Raw genomic sequence first — 16,603 nt, forward strand, 5'->3', positions numbered from 1 at the left:
GATGATGGGTTACAAAAAGATTTGCATAATCCAAAGCTGAGCAGTCAAGTTTGAAGTCAACCCAGTGGAGAGGTGAACGACCCACAATAATCCGCTCTTAAGTGATCCCAGGTGAACTCCCAATTATATTACATTTGTCCACATGCGTTGTACAAATTACAGAATTAACAAAGCACCCAAAGCACTTTTGCCAAAAAGCAGAAACAAACCAACCAAAAATGTTCACAAACAATGTGCAAATTAGGCCGCAATCAGACAAATACACCAACACATATACACAAACACACACAGAGACACAAAGGAGCGGCTAAACCGCTGACAAAAAGAATACGCAGCGACAAAAAAGTGAGAGACAGAAAACCACCGCCCGCTAAACGCCCCAGCCAGCCACAATCGCGATAAAAATCGCACAGAAAAACCGTAGCTAAACGCAATGAAATCAAATCAAATAAGGCTAATGCTCACAAAGCCGATTTCAGCCGCAAATTTAGTTGAATTAAAATAATGCGCAAGACAGTTTGACCCGAAATCAAATTCCATTTTCGATTTGCAATATCTAATTAAATCAGGAAAACCGCGAAACAGAAACGCAAACAAACAACACACACAAAATAGCCGTGCACTCGGGCAGAGTGAGGAAATAACAATTAAAATAATTATATTAGCATTAGCTTACATTAATTTGAGTTCAATTTAAAACAGCCAACAAATAACACTCAAATGAAAACTATATTTATTTCCATGGCGCTCGAAGGCCTAAAGCTGCGCTGCGGCAATGACTGCTTTTGGCACTGTTTTTCCACAAATGTGTTTGCTTCAACTTCAATGTGTTCGTACATAATTTAGCGGGTACATCAGACCGCACAGCTACAAGGGGTAACACGGGGTAAGGGCGCAAACGCAAAGTTTCTGCACTGCAAAAAGCCTCTTAGGCTTGAGCCACGTTTGCCTTTGCCCCTGGCCCTGGGTTTTGTTGAAACTTTAAGTCAACTAAGCGGCTTACCTTCACATCGACACAGACAAAAGCACTCCTAGAGATACACGAACAGAACACACATCACTCATACGACACGTGTAACGCCAACCGAATCTGCCTGGGAATGGAAATGAAAACTAAATTTTGATTTTGCTTAAAACATACGGCTTTATTATTAGTATTTTTGGAATAATTTTCACTTAACCTATGTACAGTGTTTGTTGTTGTTGTTGTTGGTATTAGTTTTAGTTATAGTTAATTTATGCACGCACGCTCCTTGTATACATTTATCAAAAATACAATAATAGTAATTATATATATCTATATATATATGCACGTAATTATTCTGTACAAGTTTTTGAACGCCGCCGAACCATCATCCATCGTACGAGTATTCCGCTCTAGACCCGAGTGTTGATTGCCAGCGTCGTTTAGTTATGCTTTATCGTATAATGCCCTTAATTATTTACAAGAATTACGCTACATATATGCTGCTACTGCTGCTATCTGCCATCCAGGACATCGCTTACATGCTGTACTGATAGCGCACATTGGATGCCAGCTGCGTTTGGTGTGGAGAGAAATATTCTGTAGTCAGTGGGAATTATTTATGGTAAATTATCCTCGCGGACACTCACCTCAACGCCCACCAATCGCTCGTCATACTCGCTGCTGGCCTGCATCGCCAGCTTTGCCTGCGAGTGCATAATCGCATCGGAGAGCGAGTCACGTTGATATGTAGAGGAGCCCATCATGCCGGGCACACCGCCGGAGGCGCCATTGGACGGTGCCTTCAGGCGTGATGACTTGCTGCGGCAAAAGAACTCCACGATGGCCACGACCACAGCCAGCAGCAGGCCACCGATTAGGATGTAGTAAATTCCTGCCACATTGCTCAGCGATAGTTCGTTGGGTGTGGAGGTCTCCTGGCTGTCCAGGTTGGGATTGCATTCGGTCTTGTCGTACCACCACTTGTTGCGTATTCGCAGCAGCTCTCCGTTTTCCTTTAGCGTGAGTACAGCCTCATTAAGTCGTTTTCTGGGTGGGATAAATCAGATCGTATTGGGTGGAAAAACATCTTAAAATTCACACAAAAAGCTTACCTTATGGGCGAACCTATAGGTGTGGCCACGCCGAATCCCTTGGCATCGATGTTGCGGCCCACTTTCATGGTGTCGCACGGGGATCTGGCATTCACGTACTCGTTCTTTGGCGACTCCACCAGCAGCGCGTACTTGCCCTTGGAGGTGCGCACTCGGCGTATGCCCTCGTCGTAGGCATGCACCGACAAGTGGGGATTGGAGTTCATATAATCCCACATCTTCTTGTGCAATTCAATTTGTGATCGCTGCAAGACATCACCATGCTAGGAGGCAGACAAATAGAAACATTCTAAGCGACACTCACCTGAAAGAAATCCCAAGTGGAGCCGTGGAGCAGCGTGCCATATTGCACGTCCGTTTGCATGGCCAGATCCTCGGGCGATTTGATGGGTGACACCATGCGCTCCACTGTGAGGAAGGCGGCCAGGTTGGCGGTATAAGAGGATATCAGAATGATGGTGAAGAACCACCAGACGGCGGCAGCAATGCGTCCGGCAATGGATGGTGGCGTCAGATCGCAGCCCTGCTGCATGAACGCGGCCAGCGAGTACCAGAAAGAGTTGAGCAGACTGAAATCGTTGCCTGGCACTTGTGGCTGCTGCTGTTGTGGCTCACTGTGTGTGGCGCCACCAATGATGCCGGGTGGCTGCTGGGCATTGGACTCCGGCTGCGGGCGCCTCACAATGCGCCACTCGTAGGGCGGGAAACGTGTGACAAAATAGAGCACAATACTGACACCCAAATAGCTAAAGATGACACTCATCTGGAAGGGGGGTAAACACTCAGCACTCAGCACTTAGCACTCTTTCCATGTCCAACACTTACCCAAATTTCCTGCGACAGGGGATTGAGGAAACTGAACACTCCGGGCGTTTGCTTGACGGGCTTCTTGATCATTATGGATATGCCGAGGGTCATGAAGGGTTTGCTAAAGTCAATCACACGCTCGCGTTCCGCTGTGATGGTCATGGCTGCTATGGCCACGTCTGCCTCCTTGCGCACCAGCTCACCCACCATGCCATCCCAGCCACCAGGAGCGTATTGATTCTCAGAGCCATAGTTGCCATCCTGCACCAAACGAAGTTCATCTGCGGCAGAGAGAGAAGCTTATGGATTGATCGAGGGTAAGCTAACGCCCCAACTCACATCTTATTCCCAATTGTGTTGCCAACATATCGGCCAGATCCTTGCAGTAACCCTCGAATCGATCGTTGCCCACCAACTCCTCACCGTAGTGCGGCTGCTTGTGCATCAGATAGGGCTCCTCCAGCACACTGGTCACGATATAAGTATGATTCTTGGCATAGTCCCCAGCGTTGGCGTTGGCAGAGCGTGAGGAAGTCGCATAGCTGCGACTGTGCAGCGGCAGGAGACCCACATCGTCACGCCATTCGGCCACCTGCTGCAGAGTGCTGTTCACGGACATTTCCACCACATGCAGAGTGTAGTTGATGCGACGACCGTCCTCGTCGAAGCGAATCTCACCGGACAAGCCATCGATTTCCACCTGGAATGGAATGTTTCATGCACTGCGCTCCTCTCCCAGCAACTGTCTGTCTGTCACTCACCTTGCGCAGGACTCGGGAGATTTTTTCACCCTGCTCCCAAGGCGTAACCCAGCCCTTGCTCGTGTTGCAGTCCAGCAGGGCACTCGATTCGTTCGTCCCTCCAGAGGAGGAGCTCGAGCCACCGCCATGGCTGCGACGCTGCAGATGATTGGAACGGAACTGATCCGGCTTCTTGCGCAAAATGCGATTGAAGGCCTCGACGAGCACAAAAACCGCATCATACATCAATGCCGCCTGTGCCTGTAACAGGGAGAGGACGAAGAAAAAAAGTGAACATCATGAGCAGAGCACAAATCAATGCCTTCGCGCTGGAAAATTTACCGAAATGGCTGGCAAGCTGTTGGCTCCCGCTGCGCCCAGGCCCGAGCCTCCTGATGGCTCCAAGCGTTTCCGGCTGTCATGAAAATCCCGCACCGCCCGCCGATTAGTGTCGACAATGCGAAAGCCGGTGATGTTGATGGCCCCAAACTCGGCCACATCGCTGGGCCAATGATTGTCCATGACCTACGACGCCCACGACAACAAAAAAAAGAGGGGAAGGAGAGTAACAAAAAATATAACACAACGCAATGAAGGATCTCCGCTCCGCCCCCCACCGAGCGGAAGCTAGCAATAATTGCTTATTAAAGTCCGCTCCACAGGGGATGAGGGCTGGAGAGCCAGACCTGAGTGACTCACCAAACCACTGAGCAGGTAATGATAGGTGCGCCTGCCCAGCTTTATGTCCCGCACATGCTGCACGATGATCTCTTTGGCCATTTCCGCCGGGCAGTCGAGCACGATGCGCTTTTTGCTGAATCGACCCAAATCCTCCAGCGTGTGCAAAAACTCAATGGCCATCGTTACGTTGGCGATGCGTTTCACCATTTGCACACGGAATGTTTCATTTCCGGGCTTCAGTTCTTGATAGATTTGCTGCAGCCGTAGTAAGCCTGTCGGTTTTGCAAAAGCGATTTGGTTGGGTCAGTCGGAATGGTTGGAATGGTTAAGCGAAGCCAGAAGAGGAGCGCGGATTGATGTGGTAGAAATGGTGGAAAGGGAGTATGGCAGTAGCTGAGAGCTTAAAGTATCTTGAGGCATGAAAAACAATCTGTTAATGCCACAGCTTAGGGTTTTATGGTAATAGCAGCTCATTCATAAACAATTTCCAGCAACCAAGTGTAGATCCATCACTTTTATAGAGTAAATCAAGCGCGGTCCCTCGCCGCCATCATGGGATCTGTCATTTAATCATATTCCTCATTCCCCCCAAAACTCTATGCAATCTTTCAATCTCACTACACCACGAAATCCCTCACAAGCCGCAAGAAGCTGGGGAGAGGGGCACAAAAAATACATTTTCACACGCCATTTGTTGCACGTTCAATATGCGCCGTCTCTGTGTGCTTGTTGTTGCTGTCATTGATTTGCTGCCTGCATTGATTCCATGCCCCAAAAAAAATAAACTTAAGAGAGAGCCACGCACACACACACACAACAGAAGGAAATGAAAGGAATGGGAAGTAAAGTGGAAAGAGCGGTAAACAGTCGCGTGCAAAAAAAGCGGAAACGGAAGTGCACAGACAATTGAAGTACTTTTTTGTGGTGTGCTGGCAACATTTCAATAAATAGCAACCCAAAAAATTCCACTGTGCATTGCCATTTGCCCGTGTCCCTGCTCCCAGTCGTACCCGTTGCCGTTTTGCTGTTTTATTGAATGTTTCCTATGTTGTCGATGGATTCGCTGGATTGCTTTTTCCCCTGCCACTTTTGTATTCATGGATGCGCCAAAAAATATGCTACCAATTTGTCGCCGTGTGCAGCAGCCCAGCCCCAGCCCCCAGCCCATTCGGAGTGATAACAAGCAGAAAAAGATGGCCAAAAAAAGCGACAAAATGGGCGGAGGAGGGAGGGGGAATTTTCGACACAAAGCAATAACAACAAACTGCTGACAGCGGCATTAAAATATAAAGTCCCGCTGTGGTGCCTTTCGTTAACAATGTAAACGCCAGAATCGGAGTCGGTGTCGGCCAAAAAATTCCTCACAAACAACAGCAACAAGAGGGGGATGGAGCAAGAGGGGTTGCGGGGGAAATAACAAGAGTAGCAGCAGCCAGCAGCAAATGGGGCACAAGCTGGTGAGTGGGGCTGGCACGGACTGACTGCCTGCCTCCCTGCCACTGCTGCCACTGCTGCTACTGCGGCATTTCCTTTTCCTGCAACGAATGCCAGCGGCAACAATGTCGGCCTACTTTTGGCGCCGTGGCAAATATTAAAAAATGGCCCAAAAAGGGAAAATAATAATAATGTTAAGGCAGAGGCAGTAGCAGCAGCGGCTGAATCTGGAGGACCGAACAGAACTCACAGCTGAAGGCAGCAGTTGCATAAAGTCATAAATTTTATTTCACACAGAGTCATTAACACATGACACACACAGCACAGAAGACACACACACACACATGAGCAGTCATTACAACGGCGTGTGAACTCATTACAAAAGGGACAGCAAGATAGAGAGAGAGAGAGAGGAAAAAAATCACTGCGGCGTATACGTAATACTATATGAAATTTTTACTGAGCCAGAAATAACCCCACCCCAGAGCCATTCCATTGTGTATGTGGCAGTCTGTCCGTGTGTGTGTGTGTGTGTGTGTCTTTTCCGCCATCTGATGTCTTCATCTTTGGCCGTAATTGTTGCCGTCGTCGTATTGTCCCACGTAGACGGCAGGAAATTGCTTTGAAATAAATTTCAATACAACAAAAAGCAGCCTAAGACACGCACACGAACACACACACTCACACACAGAGAGAGAGAGAGAGAGACAGACTAAGAGGTAGACTTAAGCATATGTGTGTGTGTGTCCTTCTCTTTTCAGCTTAAGCCCCGCCGAGGAGCCACTCGAAAGAGCACACTTGAAGGCACTTGAGAGCAGGCTGTCGTCTGGCAAGCTCTTCCTCTGTTTTTCGCTATGCGTGTGTTTTTTTGCTTTTTTTTTAGATGCGAGGCACGGTGCTCTTTGTGCCGCTTATTTAATTACATATTAGCAAAAATGAAAAGGCTGGAGATGGAGCAAAAGTGGAGCAGGAAAGAGCACTGAAATAGTTCTGAAAGCTAACTGAAGGAAAGAGTTAATCCCCGTGCAGCTGCAGCAGCATAACCTTTTTGCCTGATTGACGCTTTATTTGTTTAAAGGGAAATGCAATCCAAAGACAAAGGAAAACACACACAGAGGGATAATGTGTGTGGAGTGGTTCCCTTTTATGAGTGTTGTGCGTGGGGGCTATAAATGTATGAATTCTCGTACTCACCGTCATGCGAATCGTAGAGATAAATAATGCTCTGCCAGCCGTAGTACTGGATGGTATCGATAATCGCCTGATGGTAATCCGGACGCATGCTGATGGCAAAATCCAGCAGACCCGACGATGGTGTAAGCACCTAAAAAAAAATGTATGCAAAAAGCCAGAGAGAGACGGAGAGAGAGACAAAGGCCATGAACTGGTTGTAACAATGTAATGTGTACGAGTACGCTACATGAAGCAATAATAAAATGAAACGCGTTTCCGCTTTGCGCCGTAACTCCCAGCCCCTCCCTTGCCCTTGCCCCACCAGCGACATGTAAGTCTATCCATTGGCGGAGGAGGAGGAACAGAGGTGGCTCCACCAACAAGCAGATACATCCAAAGAGACACACACACAGAGATGTGCTCGCTTCCGTTTAGCTCCAACACACTACAGCGTATAGCCTGCCCCAAGGAGCACGCAAATGCGCAGTCTATACTGGTGGTGTGTGTGTTGTGTGTGTGTTTGTGTGTGCCTTTTGCTTGCTGGCAACTCAACTCCGAGCCGCTGCTGCTGCCTTTGCCCCCGTCGCTATATCTTGATTTATAGTGATTGAAATAAAAGAGGCCAAGAGCGTGTCATAAATTTTTTTGCTGTACTCCCAGTGTATGGGGAAAGCGAGTGTAGGAATCCTCGTCGCTCGTTTGGCATTGTCTTCCGCCTTGTGAAGCGGATTGGAGCATAGTGCGGGTGGAGTGCGGCAGCGTTTGGTTTGGCTTTTTGTTTCGCAAGTGACAACAACAGCAACAGCAACAGCTACTCCTCGTACATCCACATCCACAGACAGTGGCACCGCCAACAGCCAGCCACAGAGTACGAGTAGCATTACAGCCACCAACAACAACCACTCACTGCCGCTGCCGCTGCCGCTGTGTGTCTCCATAGCTTGTTGTTGGTAGTAAATTTTCTTCAAATTACAATTATTATGATTTGTGCTTGAGCTTTGATTTAGTGCACTGTCTGAGGACAACAGCAAAGAGCACTGTGAGAACTGGGAGCTGAACTGTGAACCCGTAACGATACCCAATGCTCCACTTTAGGCAATGACTTCATTTTTATAAAAGCTGACAAAATGCTTGAACCTTTGTGTGGATGTGGGTAGCAGGAGTGGGGGAAGGTTGTGGAGTCGGTTGTGGAGGTTGCAATGCCAGGCAATTAGGATTGGTAATTGGAAATACCGAAATGGAAACCTAAAGGGAAAATTCCGGCAAGCTAGAGGTGGTTTTGCTTTTAGTCGCATAACTACTAATAAGTAAATTAGTTAGCGATGATTTATTGTGAGCTGATTTGGCTTCATTTCCTCCTTTGTTGGCTTGCCGAAAAAAAAAAAAAAAGCTCTTAGACATCTTGAATTTATATTCACAGATCTATGTGCTATAAGCACACTCTCTATGGTCGTTGACACTTGTAGTTGACTCAGCATTTACACATATTTAATATTTAATTAAAGATTCTTAAACAAACGAAACGCTGCCTGCACCTGCACTTAATTATTAAACTTCTCCTCATACTTTCATGTGACATTTAAACTACTTTAGACACACACCAAACATAATTAAATTGTGTTAGACCCCCCTAGACACCCTTTCACTCCAAAACTTTCCTTTTGTTTCAAACTTCAATAACGCATAACTAAATTAAGTTTATAAAACCCCCCAGCACAATCCTTCCTTCAATCCCCTTTCGTCTCGCATCAAAACCACAAAATGTAAATAATTGCGCGAGGCGACACAGAAATCAATTACATATGACAGAGTTTTTTTTGTGCTCTGCTGCTCTGTTCATAGGTGGCTTCGGGACTTACCTTCTCGGGGAACCAGGGCGTCACAAATGGCATTTGGAACGTATTCGAGTAGGAGTGCAATGTGTCAAAGGAGTCCGGCGATACGGCGCCCAGCATTGAGTAGACTCCGCGCGAGAATTGATTGCAAACTGGAGGTTACAGTAATAAATTCTTTTTGTGTTTCTTTTGGTTTTGTTTCATTTTGGGTGCGACATGGCAACAGTTTCGGTAGCACCATGAAAGAATGGAGTGGAGGAGGAGTGTAGGAATGGTGGGAAATTGATGGTAGTGCGAGTGTGAGAGAATGGCAGGATGTGCAGTAGAATGATATGCTGAGTGGGAGAACAGATGGAGTGTAGGTCTGGGACAGTGTCTAGGTTGGGAGCAGGACAAGGAGCAGGGAGCTGGGAGCAGGAGCTGGAGCACACTGCGCACAATTAAATTGCAGCTGGGATGGGAAGGAGGAGTTCCGAGTGAGTGCCGAGTGCAAATGTAAAGTAAAACCAATTTTCAATAAAAAATGCACATAATTAATGGGTTCTATGTATTGTGTAATGGATTTTTTTGTTCTCTTTTTTCTGTTTTTTTGCAACTGAAGAGGATGTGTGTGCTCTGCTGTGTGCTGTGCGAATGGAACACATACTCAGTCGGGATAATTTGAATGCATCCGCCGTATTGATGACATCCACGTACGCCTGCAGCTCGAAGCGCCGAGAGCTAACGTTCAGATTGTGATTGAGCATTGCATATTTAAAGGCTGATTGCACATCATCTGTACCCTGCTCAAAGATGGCACCTGCAGGATGAGAGAGAGATACATAATGAGAATGAGCTTGGGGGCACAAATATTTTTTTGCTTCGTTAAATATTTAGGCAGCTTTTGACACGGTCCTGTTAATATTAAACGAAAGCGCACAGAGCAAATATTTACACAAATGATAGCATTATGCTGCACCCACACATACGTGCACACACCACTACACACATACATAAATACACACATGGATGGAGGACACACAGATGCAGAGGCAGAGCCATAGCCATAGCGAGAGTCAGAGCCATAGCCAGAGACAAGTAGCAGCAACAAAAAGCGCAAAGGAAGTGTTGATGTAGCAATTTTGTGCTGCGCTTTTGCAGGGTGTCCCCCGCCAGTGCTCCCCCCAGTGACAACGTGCCCCGTGCCATGCCGTGTGCAGGTGTGAAGCGTTGGAGCCCGAAGCACGAGCAGGAGTAGCAGTCAGGATGTAGGATTTGAGTGCAAGCCAGTCAGCATGACTGTCACATTAGCAGCCACCATACGTACAGGTACAAATACTTATGCATGCACACACACACACACATACCTATACAGCACCGAAATGACTGCAGGTGCAATGACTGAAGCGCCAGCGTATAATAAAAAAGAAAAGGAAATAAAATGAGCCAGCAGGAGTGTTCCGGCAAATAATTTCCACTCGAAATAGGAAGGAAAATCATAGAAAAATTGCATAAAAATATAAGAAATTCCAGGAAAATCTGCAAATTAGTATAAAGTGAAGCACTCCCCAATGCCAAAAGTGCACGAAATTGTACAAATTGCACGAATGCTCGCAATGCTTCCCATTGAAGAGGTTAGGTTATGGATAATCTGCATGCATCAGTTGTGCACAATTTCCCCAACGAGTTACGAAAAGTATTTCAGGAACCCCATTCCGGGAAGCACCAATAGCAGACAGACAGACGGACAAACTGCCACTCAAGCAACAACAACTGGCAATACATTGTATAGCAAAATCCTAGCACCAAGTGCACCAATAGCTGTGACAATTTCTGTCCCGCTTCGGGCCATGCTCCAGTAGTGAGTGCCATGGTCTGTTGGCTGCTGGGCTGCTGGCTGCGAGTATCCTGGCGATGCTTCTGAGACTCACCTAATGGTATTTTCTCGGTTAACGATGCCGTTTGTTGCTGCTGCTGCTGTTGGGCGGCACTGAATTCCAGCCAGCAAATGCTGCCGGCGCATATTAAATGTAAATATGCCCAGAATTTTAGCCTCGAATGCATTTTGCGTTTTGTATTTTTTCCAAGTTTTTTTCCACTCCTACTTTCGCGTAGTTTTTATGCCCATACAATGGTATTTTTTTATTTGTTACTCAAATTGGTTGCCCATTACGCGGAGGAGGAGCTTCACGTTGTTATTTTTTCTCGAGGGTTTTGTTTTGCCCACAAAAACTTTCCACTGGCGGTAGAGAAAAAATGTTTCACTTGAGTTTTAATCACTCACTGAATATTTGTTTTAAATTTACTTATAATATTTATGATATTTTGGGTTATTTTTTATAGTTTATAAACACTTTTTAATGGGAGTTTGTTGTTGGACTGTTTCCGAGTCTCCTTTTTTTGGCACAAAACCAATCTCACTTTAAGAGCAAAGCTAAGTGGACTTTGCTGGACTTTAACTTCGGGCCGCCTGCCCGCCTCTGCTTGGAGATGTGCCCCAATCGTAGGAATGTCTCGCCTGTTGTGCTCATCCGTTCACTTCAACCAAACGGCTACGCGTTGTAATCAGCACTAAAAAACACCTAAGCTGCCTAGTAATACGAGCTCCAGTGCCGAGGCAGCGAGAGCACGGGCGACACGGCCACAATGTCGCTTTGTCGCTCCAGAGAGCACATCCAAGGGATGCTGCGCTCTTTGTACTAAAAATACGAACGCTCTCTCGTGTTTGTCTGCAAAGAGAGAGTGCCTGAGGGAGAGTCGAAAAGAGAGAGAGAGAGAGAGAGAGAGAGAGAGTGAGGAAGCGTGGATGCTGTAACTGACCTACTGCATTTTGGACGCCACTCCGCACAAGTTGCAAGTTGTCGTAGTTGCAAGTTGTTGCTTTTGTTGCACCATCTTCTCTCCTGGTGGTTAAATGTTTGTTTACGTTATGCTGGCGCTTTTTGGGGGAGCGGGACCTGGCTGCATAATTGATAACAGCACGAGGATGAGACAGCAGATGATCTGGGGCATGCCATAGCAAAGTGCGGCATCTGCTTGTCTTTCGGCGTTGACTCTTTCCTGGCATAATGAGAGATTTAACATTTTGTGAGGTTTTTAGCCTGAACTTCTTCACGCTATGTTTTTTGTTGTTTTTTTGGTAATTACGAATGATTTGGACGAACAATCCTTTTAACAAATCTCATTACGTTGTCAATTACGCGCCATTACCAACCAACATCAGCCGGTACCGCGCACTGCCACGGAGGGGAGTGAAGTGGAGTCGGCTCTATTCTGTTCAGAGGCGCCTTCCGCCTCGCGAAATGAAATCTCATTAACAGGCTTTAATTTTCCAAACAAACTTAAGTGCGCCGAGTATGAAGGAACTCAACGGAGCAGCAGCATCAGCAGCAGCGGCAGCAGCTCTTACTTTGCACTACTTTTCTGGCCTCCCACCCCCAAGCATATTGCACGGGGTCTCATGGCCAACGATTTCGTCATAATCTGTAATTAGTTTATAATGCGCACAGGAAATGCTAGCAGGAATGAAGAAATATTAAAAAAAAAGAAGCAAAACGAAACAGAAATAGCAGGAAACACGGACAATGGCCACAACTCCCTCAGACTTAACCCTCAGTTAGAGGAGTAATCCAAAGAGCCAGAAGAGCCAATAAGAGGGGCAGTGGCAGAGCCAATAAACATAAAAGTTAATGGTGAAATTTTTTAATTAAGAAAATCAATGAATATATTTTTCTTTCATCGGCATTCACTCTCCTCCTTCGCACTTTCTCCAGTGTGCATTAAGGATATTTTGCTGTGCTGCTGCTGCTCGTACTTCCATTTCCTGCTCTTCTGGATGGCATAATTTTAACATTTATGACTTGCGATTTTCATGGCTCTCCAGCAGCGAATGGGAGTGGAGGAAAGGGTCCTGAAACGTCTTTGGTTTGATTTCCTTTTTATGTTTAATAAGCTCGCAAACAAACTTGCTTTCATGCAATTATTTAATGCAAACGTTTATGGATTTTAATTGGGTTTTTTTTCACTCCACTGTAAAGCCTGGGCTATTTAATTATAAATTACCATTTATCCGAGTGCCTAAGTCAACAAAAGTTAAAGCGTTTAATTAAATCGCTCACAAAACAAAGCACTTTGTCAGGCAGTTCTTAAAGCCGCAACAAAATCAAAGCCGCAAGTACAAAGATAAATAAGTGGCATTGTCGGTTTCATTTCCGGCTGCAACATTTGCATTCAAATCGCTCTGCAGCTGTCTGTCTGTCTCTGCGTCTCTCTCTATCTATCTCTCTCTCTGTGTGCGTGTGTGTGTGTGTCAGTATCTGTTTCTGGCTGTGTATGTGTGTGTCGTTGTAAGCGGTATATAAGTAGACTCCCAACTGGTTTTATATTTAGGCGTTTGCCTTCGCTAAAAGCACAAAAAGAAAGCAATAAAAAAGCAGCACGCCGCGAATACGAAGCCAACCCAAAGTGATGGCTTTGAGAGGCGAAGCAAGGGGAGTGGGTGGGGAGTAGCTATGCTGGTGAGGAGTTCCCCCAGTGGGTGGCTAGTAGCACTTTCAGTTAGCAGCAGCTGTCGCTTCCGTACCGCCCCCGTCGCACATCTACACCCATCCCATCTGTATTGGCTGCTGCCGCGACTTGGCCTCGACTGTCTTTCAGCTTCTCACTTCATCAGTTACGCCAAAAAGGAGACTCTACAATAAATTTCGCTGATTGCTTCCGACTTTTTTTTTTTTTCCATCTTCGCCCCACTGCGTCCTGCGTCCGTTGCCACTTTCCTGGGAGTCGGCATCTACGCGGGCTCATTTTTTATGCCGCTTGATAAAGTAATATCCGTTTTAGGTTCACTTTGTTGGTCCTGCCCAAGCTAGAGCTGATGGTGATGGCAGTTTTGTGGACTCTGCAATACCCTCAAGACAAGACTCTTTGGACTCAACTGGCGGTAAGTCAGTGTGGGGTCTAAGAATGATGGCAGACCAAGGCATTCCAGGCAGGAGTACAGCGCGTGGCAATCCTTTAACTCAGCTTTCAACAGCCATTAATCTATGTATGATAACTCGCCAAAGCAAAATCAATTATCAGCTGGCATAACCAATACACCTTCCGTTTGAAGCGAACATAATTAAGGGGTATTAAGTACAAGGTATAAAAAGTATTTTGCTGCAAGTAATGTGCCAACTTTGGGCTATAATTTGGTCACAGTTTTAGCCACACAGCAGCCCCAATCCCTCCGCTTCTAACATCGCTGCAGTTTTGTGGATCTAACACAGATTTGTGGCCTTGGTTACCGAGTTTGGTCAGAGGCTGTAGCTGGGGATTGGGGCTCATGGGCGCGCGTATGCGTCATATCAGCAGCACACGCACACTCTGAGCTGTGTGTAGGTCAATGCTGTGTTTGGGCACCAAAGGGAAAGCCATTGCCATAGGCATGCTCTGTTTTCACTGGCACTGGCCGCCGTCGCTCTTGCCACTCTTTCTCCTATTGCATGTGTTCGTGTCCGTGTGCGTGTGTTGGTATATGTGTAATTGAAACTTCCGCTTTGGTCAGTTAGCGCAATTTAGCAAGCTGCAAAAAAGTTAGACACGGCTGAAGTAACAGGCAAAGTGCAAAGTCCATTGCAGCTACTTGGCTTTCATTTCAATTTAAACTTTAGAAAGCCAACACATACACACATACACACGTGCATACCACACACACACTTGCACACACCTACATAGTTGTAGGGACAGCAGACACATAGCCATGGCGAGTAGAAAATTATTTAAAATGATTTATTTCACAACAATTTTCATTAGGTGGCCGGCCAACTGCATTGCAGGTTCCCATGCTCTACCGCTCTTTCAGGCTCTTTCCCGCTCTCTGCACTAATTCACTTTTGCTGATTCCTCTGGAAAAAATATGCGAAAAATGCCTTGAGAGTACAACCCGCCCCTTACCTCTTACCACACTCTCCACTCCACTCATGTTTCATATATGAAATAATTATATATGCGGTCAGACTACGACGACGACGACTGGCTGCGGGCAGTGCAGCAGTCCCTCCACTCCACAGCACTACCCGTGAAAGTTGCTCGGAAAAAATAGAAAATTTGTGGCACTGCTACATGTTCCATCCATGCTGCCGCTCCACGGCGACTGGTGCATAACTTTGGCGCGGAGATTTCACTCCACCGCCCCACGCCGGCCATCGTCTGTGTGCACAAAATTAGCAGAAAAGAAAGCCGATGCAAGCGGGACAAAAAAAAAGGAGCGACGCAGGCCAAAGGAAAATTCAACTTGGAAAAGGTTAACAAGCGTCAGACAGCCCACAGCAAGCGCGGGGGAATTACCCAACAACATTACCAGCAGCAGCAACAGCAAAAAAAAAGGAACTTATAATTTTTGGCCACAAACCTAACAACAACGGGGGAGAAAAAGGAAGGAGGAAAAGCAGAGTTGAACCAAAAGAAGAATGTTAATGAAAAGCAAGCGTGAAATAAAATCATAAATTCTGCAACGCTTGATGGCGAGGGGGGAGAGTAGAACTACGAGTACGAAAGAGCATGTGCGGGTGTTCGTGTGTGCTGGTTTCCTGTTATTATTTTGCATCTGTGTGCACATGGGAGTGGGGTGAGGGTTCGAGTTGGAGCTAGGAGAAAGCTCGGACTTGGTTGAGTGCATTTGTGGTAAGCCCCCAAATGTACACTACGATAATATGCTACCCCAAGCAGGCGAGAGCGTGCAACAATGTGTGTTTGTGTTTGTGGCATGGCCATGGGGCGTCTAGACTTTGGTAAGCATGCGGCAGTGGCAGAGCACAATTGAATGCTGCAAGGGTTAAGGTAGGAGTGGGATATGTGCCAGAAATAATTTGTTTACACTTTGAAGTAGTAAGTAATTAAAGCGTGCTTTTTTTTGGTACTTTATTTACATTTTGGGAACTCATATATCTGTAAATATTCGCACCAACCCTTGTAAAGTTTATCTCCGTGGTGAAAGTCTTTTCAAAGCTTTATTCTGGTGCAGAACTTTGCTTTTTGCAGAGCTTTTAGCATGCTTCTTATCTGAAGGAAGTTCCCCACTTCAGGGCACACAAACTTTCATCACTATGCCAGCTATCCGCGTCCCATTGAAACATCTTTTAATTTAGTATTGTTTTAGAAAATTGTGTACATACGTTTTGTTGTTTGTTTTTTATTAATTATTGTTTAACTACTTTTTGCTTGAATGTTTTTCCTTCTGCACTCGTCTATGGCTGATGAATTTTCAGTTTCCTTGCGACTTGAAGCACGTGAGTTGGCATTTTCCATATCGCAACTTAGGCAGAAACAATTCGAGGCGGCGCAGCGCTCTTTGATCTAGACATTTAACTAATAAAATGCATAATTCTGTTAACAATTTGTGTGTGTTTTTGTGAGTGTGTGTGTGTGCTTACATAATTAATTTCACTATGATTAATGCTAATCTGATTGTAATAGGTATTTTATGCGATTTAGCTATAGCACTTCGTTATAGGAGTTAAAGCCAAGAACCGATTTAACGGCAACAGATTTGTTCGGTGTGTTAACGCATTTTGCTCTATATATAATCTATATATATGTATTTGTGTGTATGTGTGTGTGTGTTTCGTATATAATAAATTCAATTTCTTTTACATTTTGCACAACAATTAAAAGTATATTAAACAATTTAGTTATAATAATTTTTGTTTTGCTATGGCCGGGCCGAAATACAATTTGCACTATAAATTTGTTTATGTTTTGTGTGTTTAGCTTTTGCTTTGCTTTGTTTGCGTGTTGGCTTGATTAATTTGTGTGTAGCTTGATGTATTTTCATGATTTATTTCTGCTGCATAGAACTGTGATTCGCATGTCCTAGAGTTTACTTTTTCTTTTATA

The 16,603-nt window shown here is 45.7% G+C and overlaps 1 protein-coding gene across 1 annotated transcript; it reads right to left on the reverse strand.

The window, feature by feature from the left end:
• Positions 1 to 1,214: 1,214 nt before the first annotated feature.
• On the reverse strand, positions 1,215 to 11,069 carry LOC117894660 (glutamate receptor 1). The gene is made up of 13 exons (XM_034801834.1): positions 10,660 to 11,069; positions 9,396 to 9,548; positions 8,774 to 8,901; positions 6,936 to 7,065; positions 4,326 to 4,579; positions 3,969 to 4,151; positions 3,648 to 3,887; positions 3,226 to 3,586; positions 2,905 to 3,167; positions 2,384 to 2,842; positions 2,080 to 2,324; positions 1,615 to 2,014; positions 1,215 to 1,538 (listed from the first exon to the last, which is right to left on the reverse strand). Exons 1-13 carry the CDS (start codon positions 10,790 to 10,792, stop codon positions 1,503 to 1,505), a joined length of 2,985 nt encoding a protein of 994 aa, XP_034657725.1. The 5' UTR covers positions 10,793 to 11,069; the 3' UTR covers positions 1,215 to 1,502.
• Positions 11,070 to 16,603: the final 5,534 nt, after the last annotated feature.

This window comes from Drosophila subobscura, chromosome J, assembly GCF_008121235.1.
Source record: "Drosophila subobscura isolate 14011-0131.10 chromosome J, UCBerk_Dsub_1.0, whole genome shotgun sequence".
Lineage (NCBI taxonomy): Eukaryota > Metazoa > Arthropoda > Insecta > Diptera > Drosophilidae > Drosophila > Drosophila subobscura.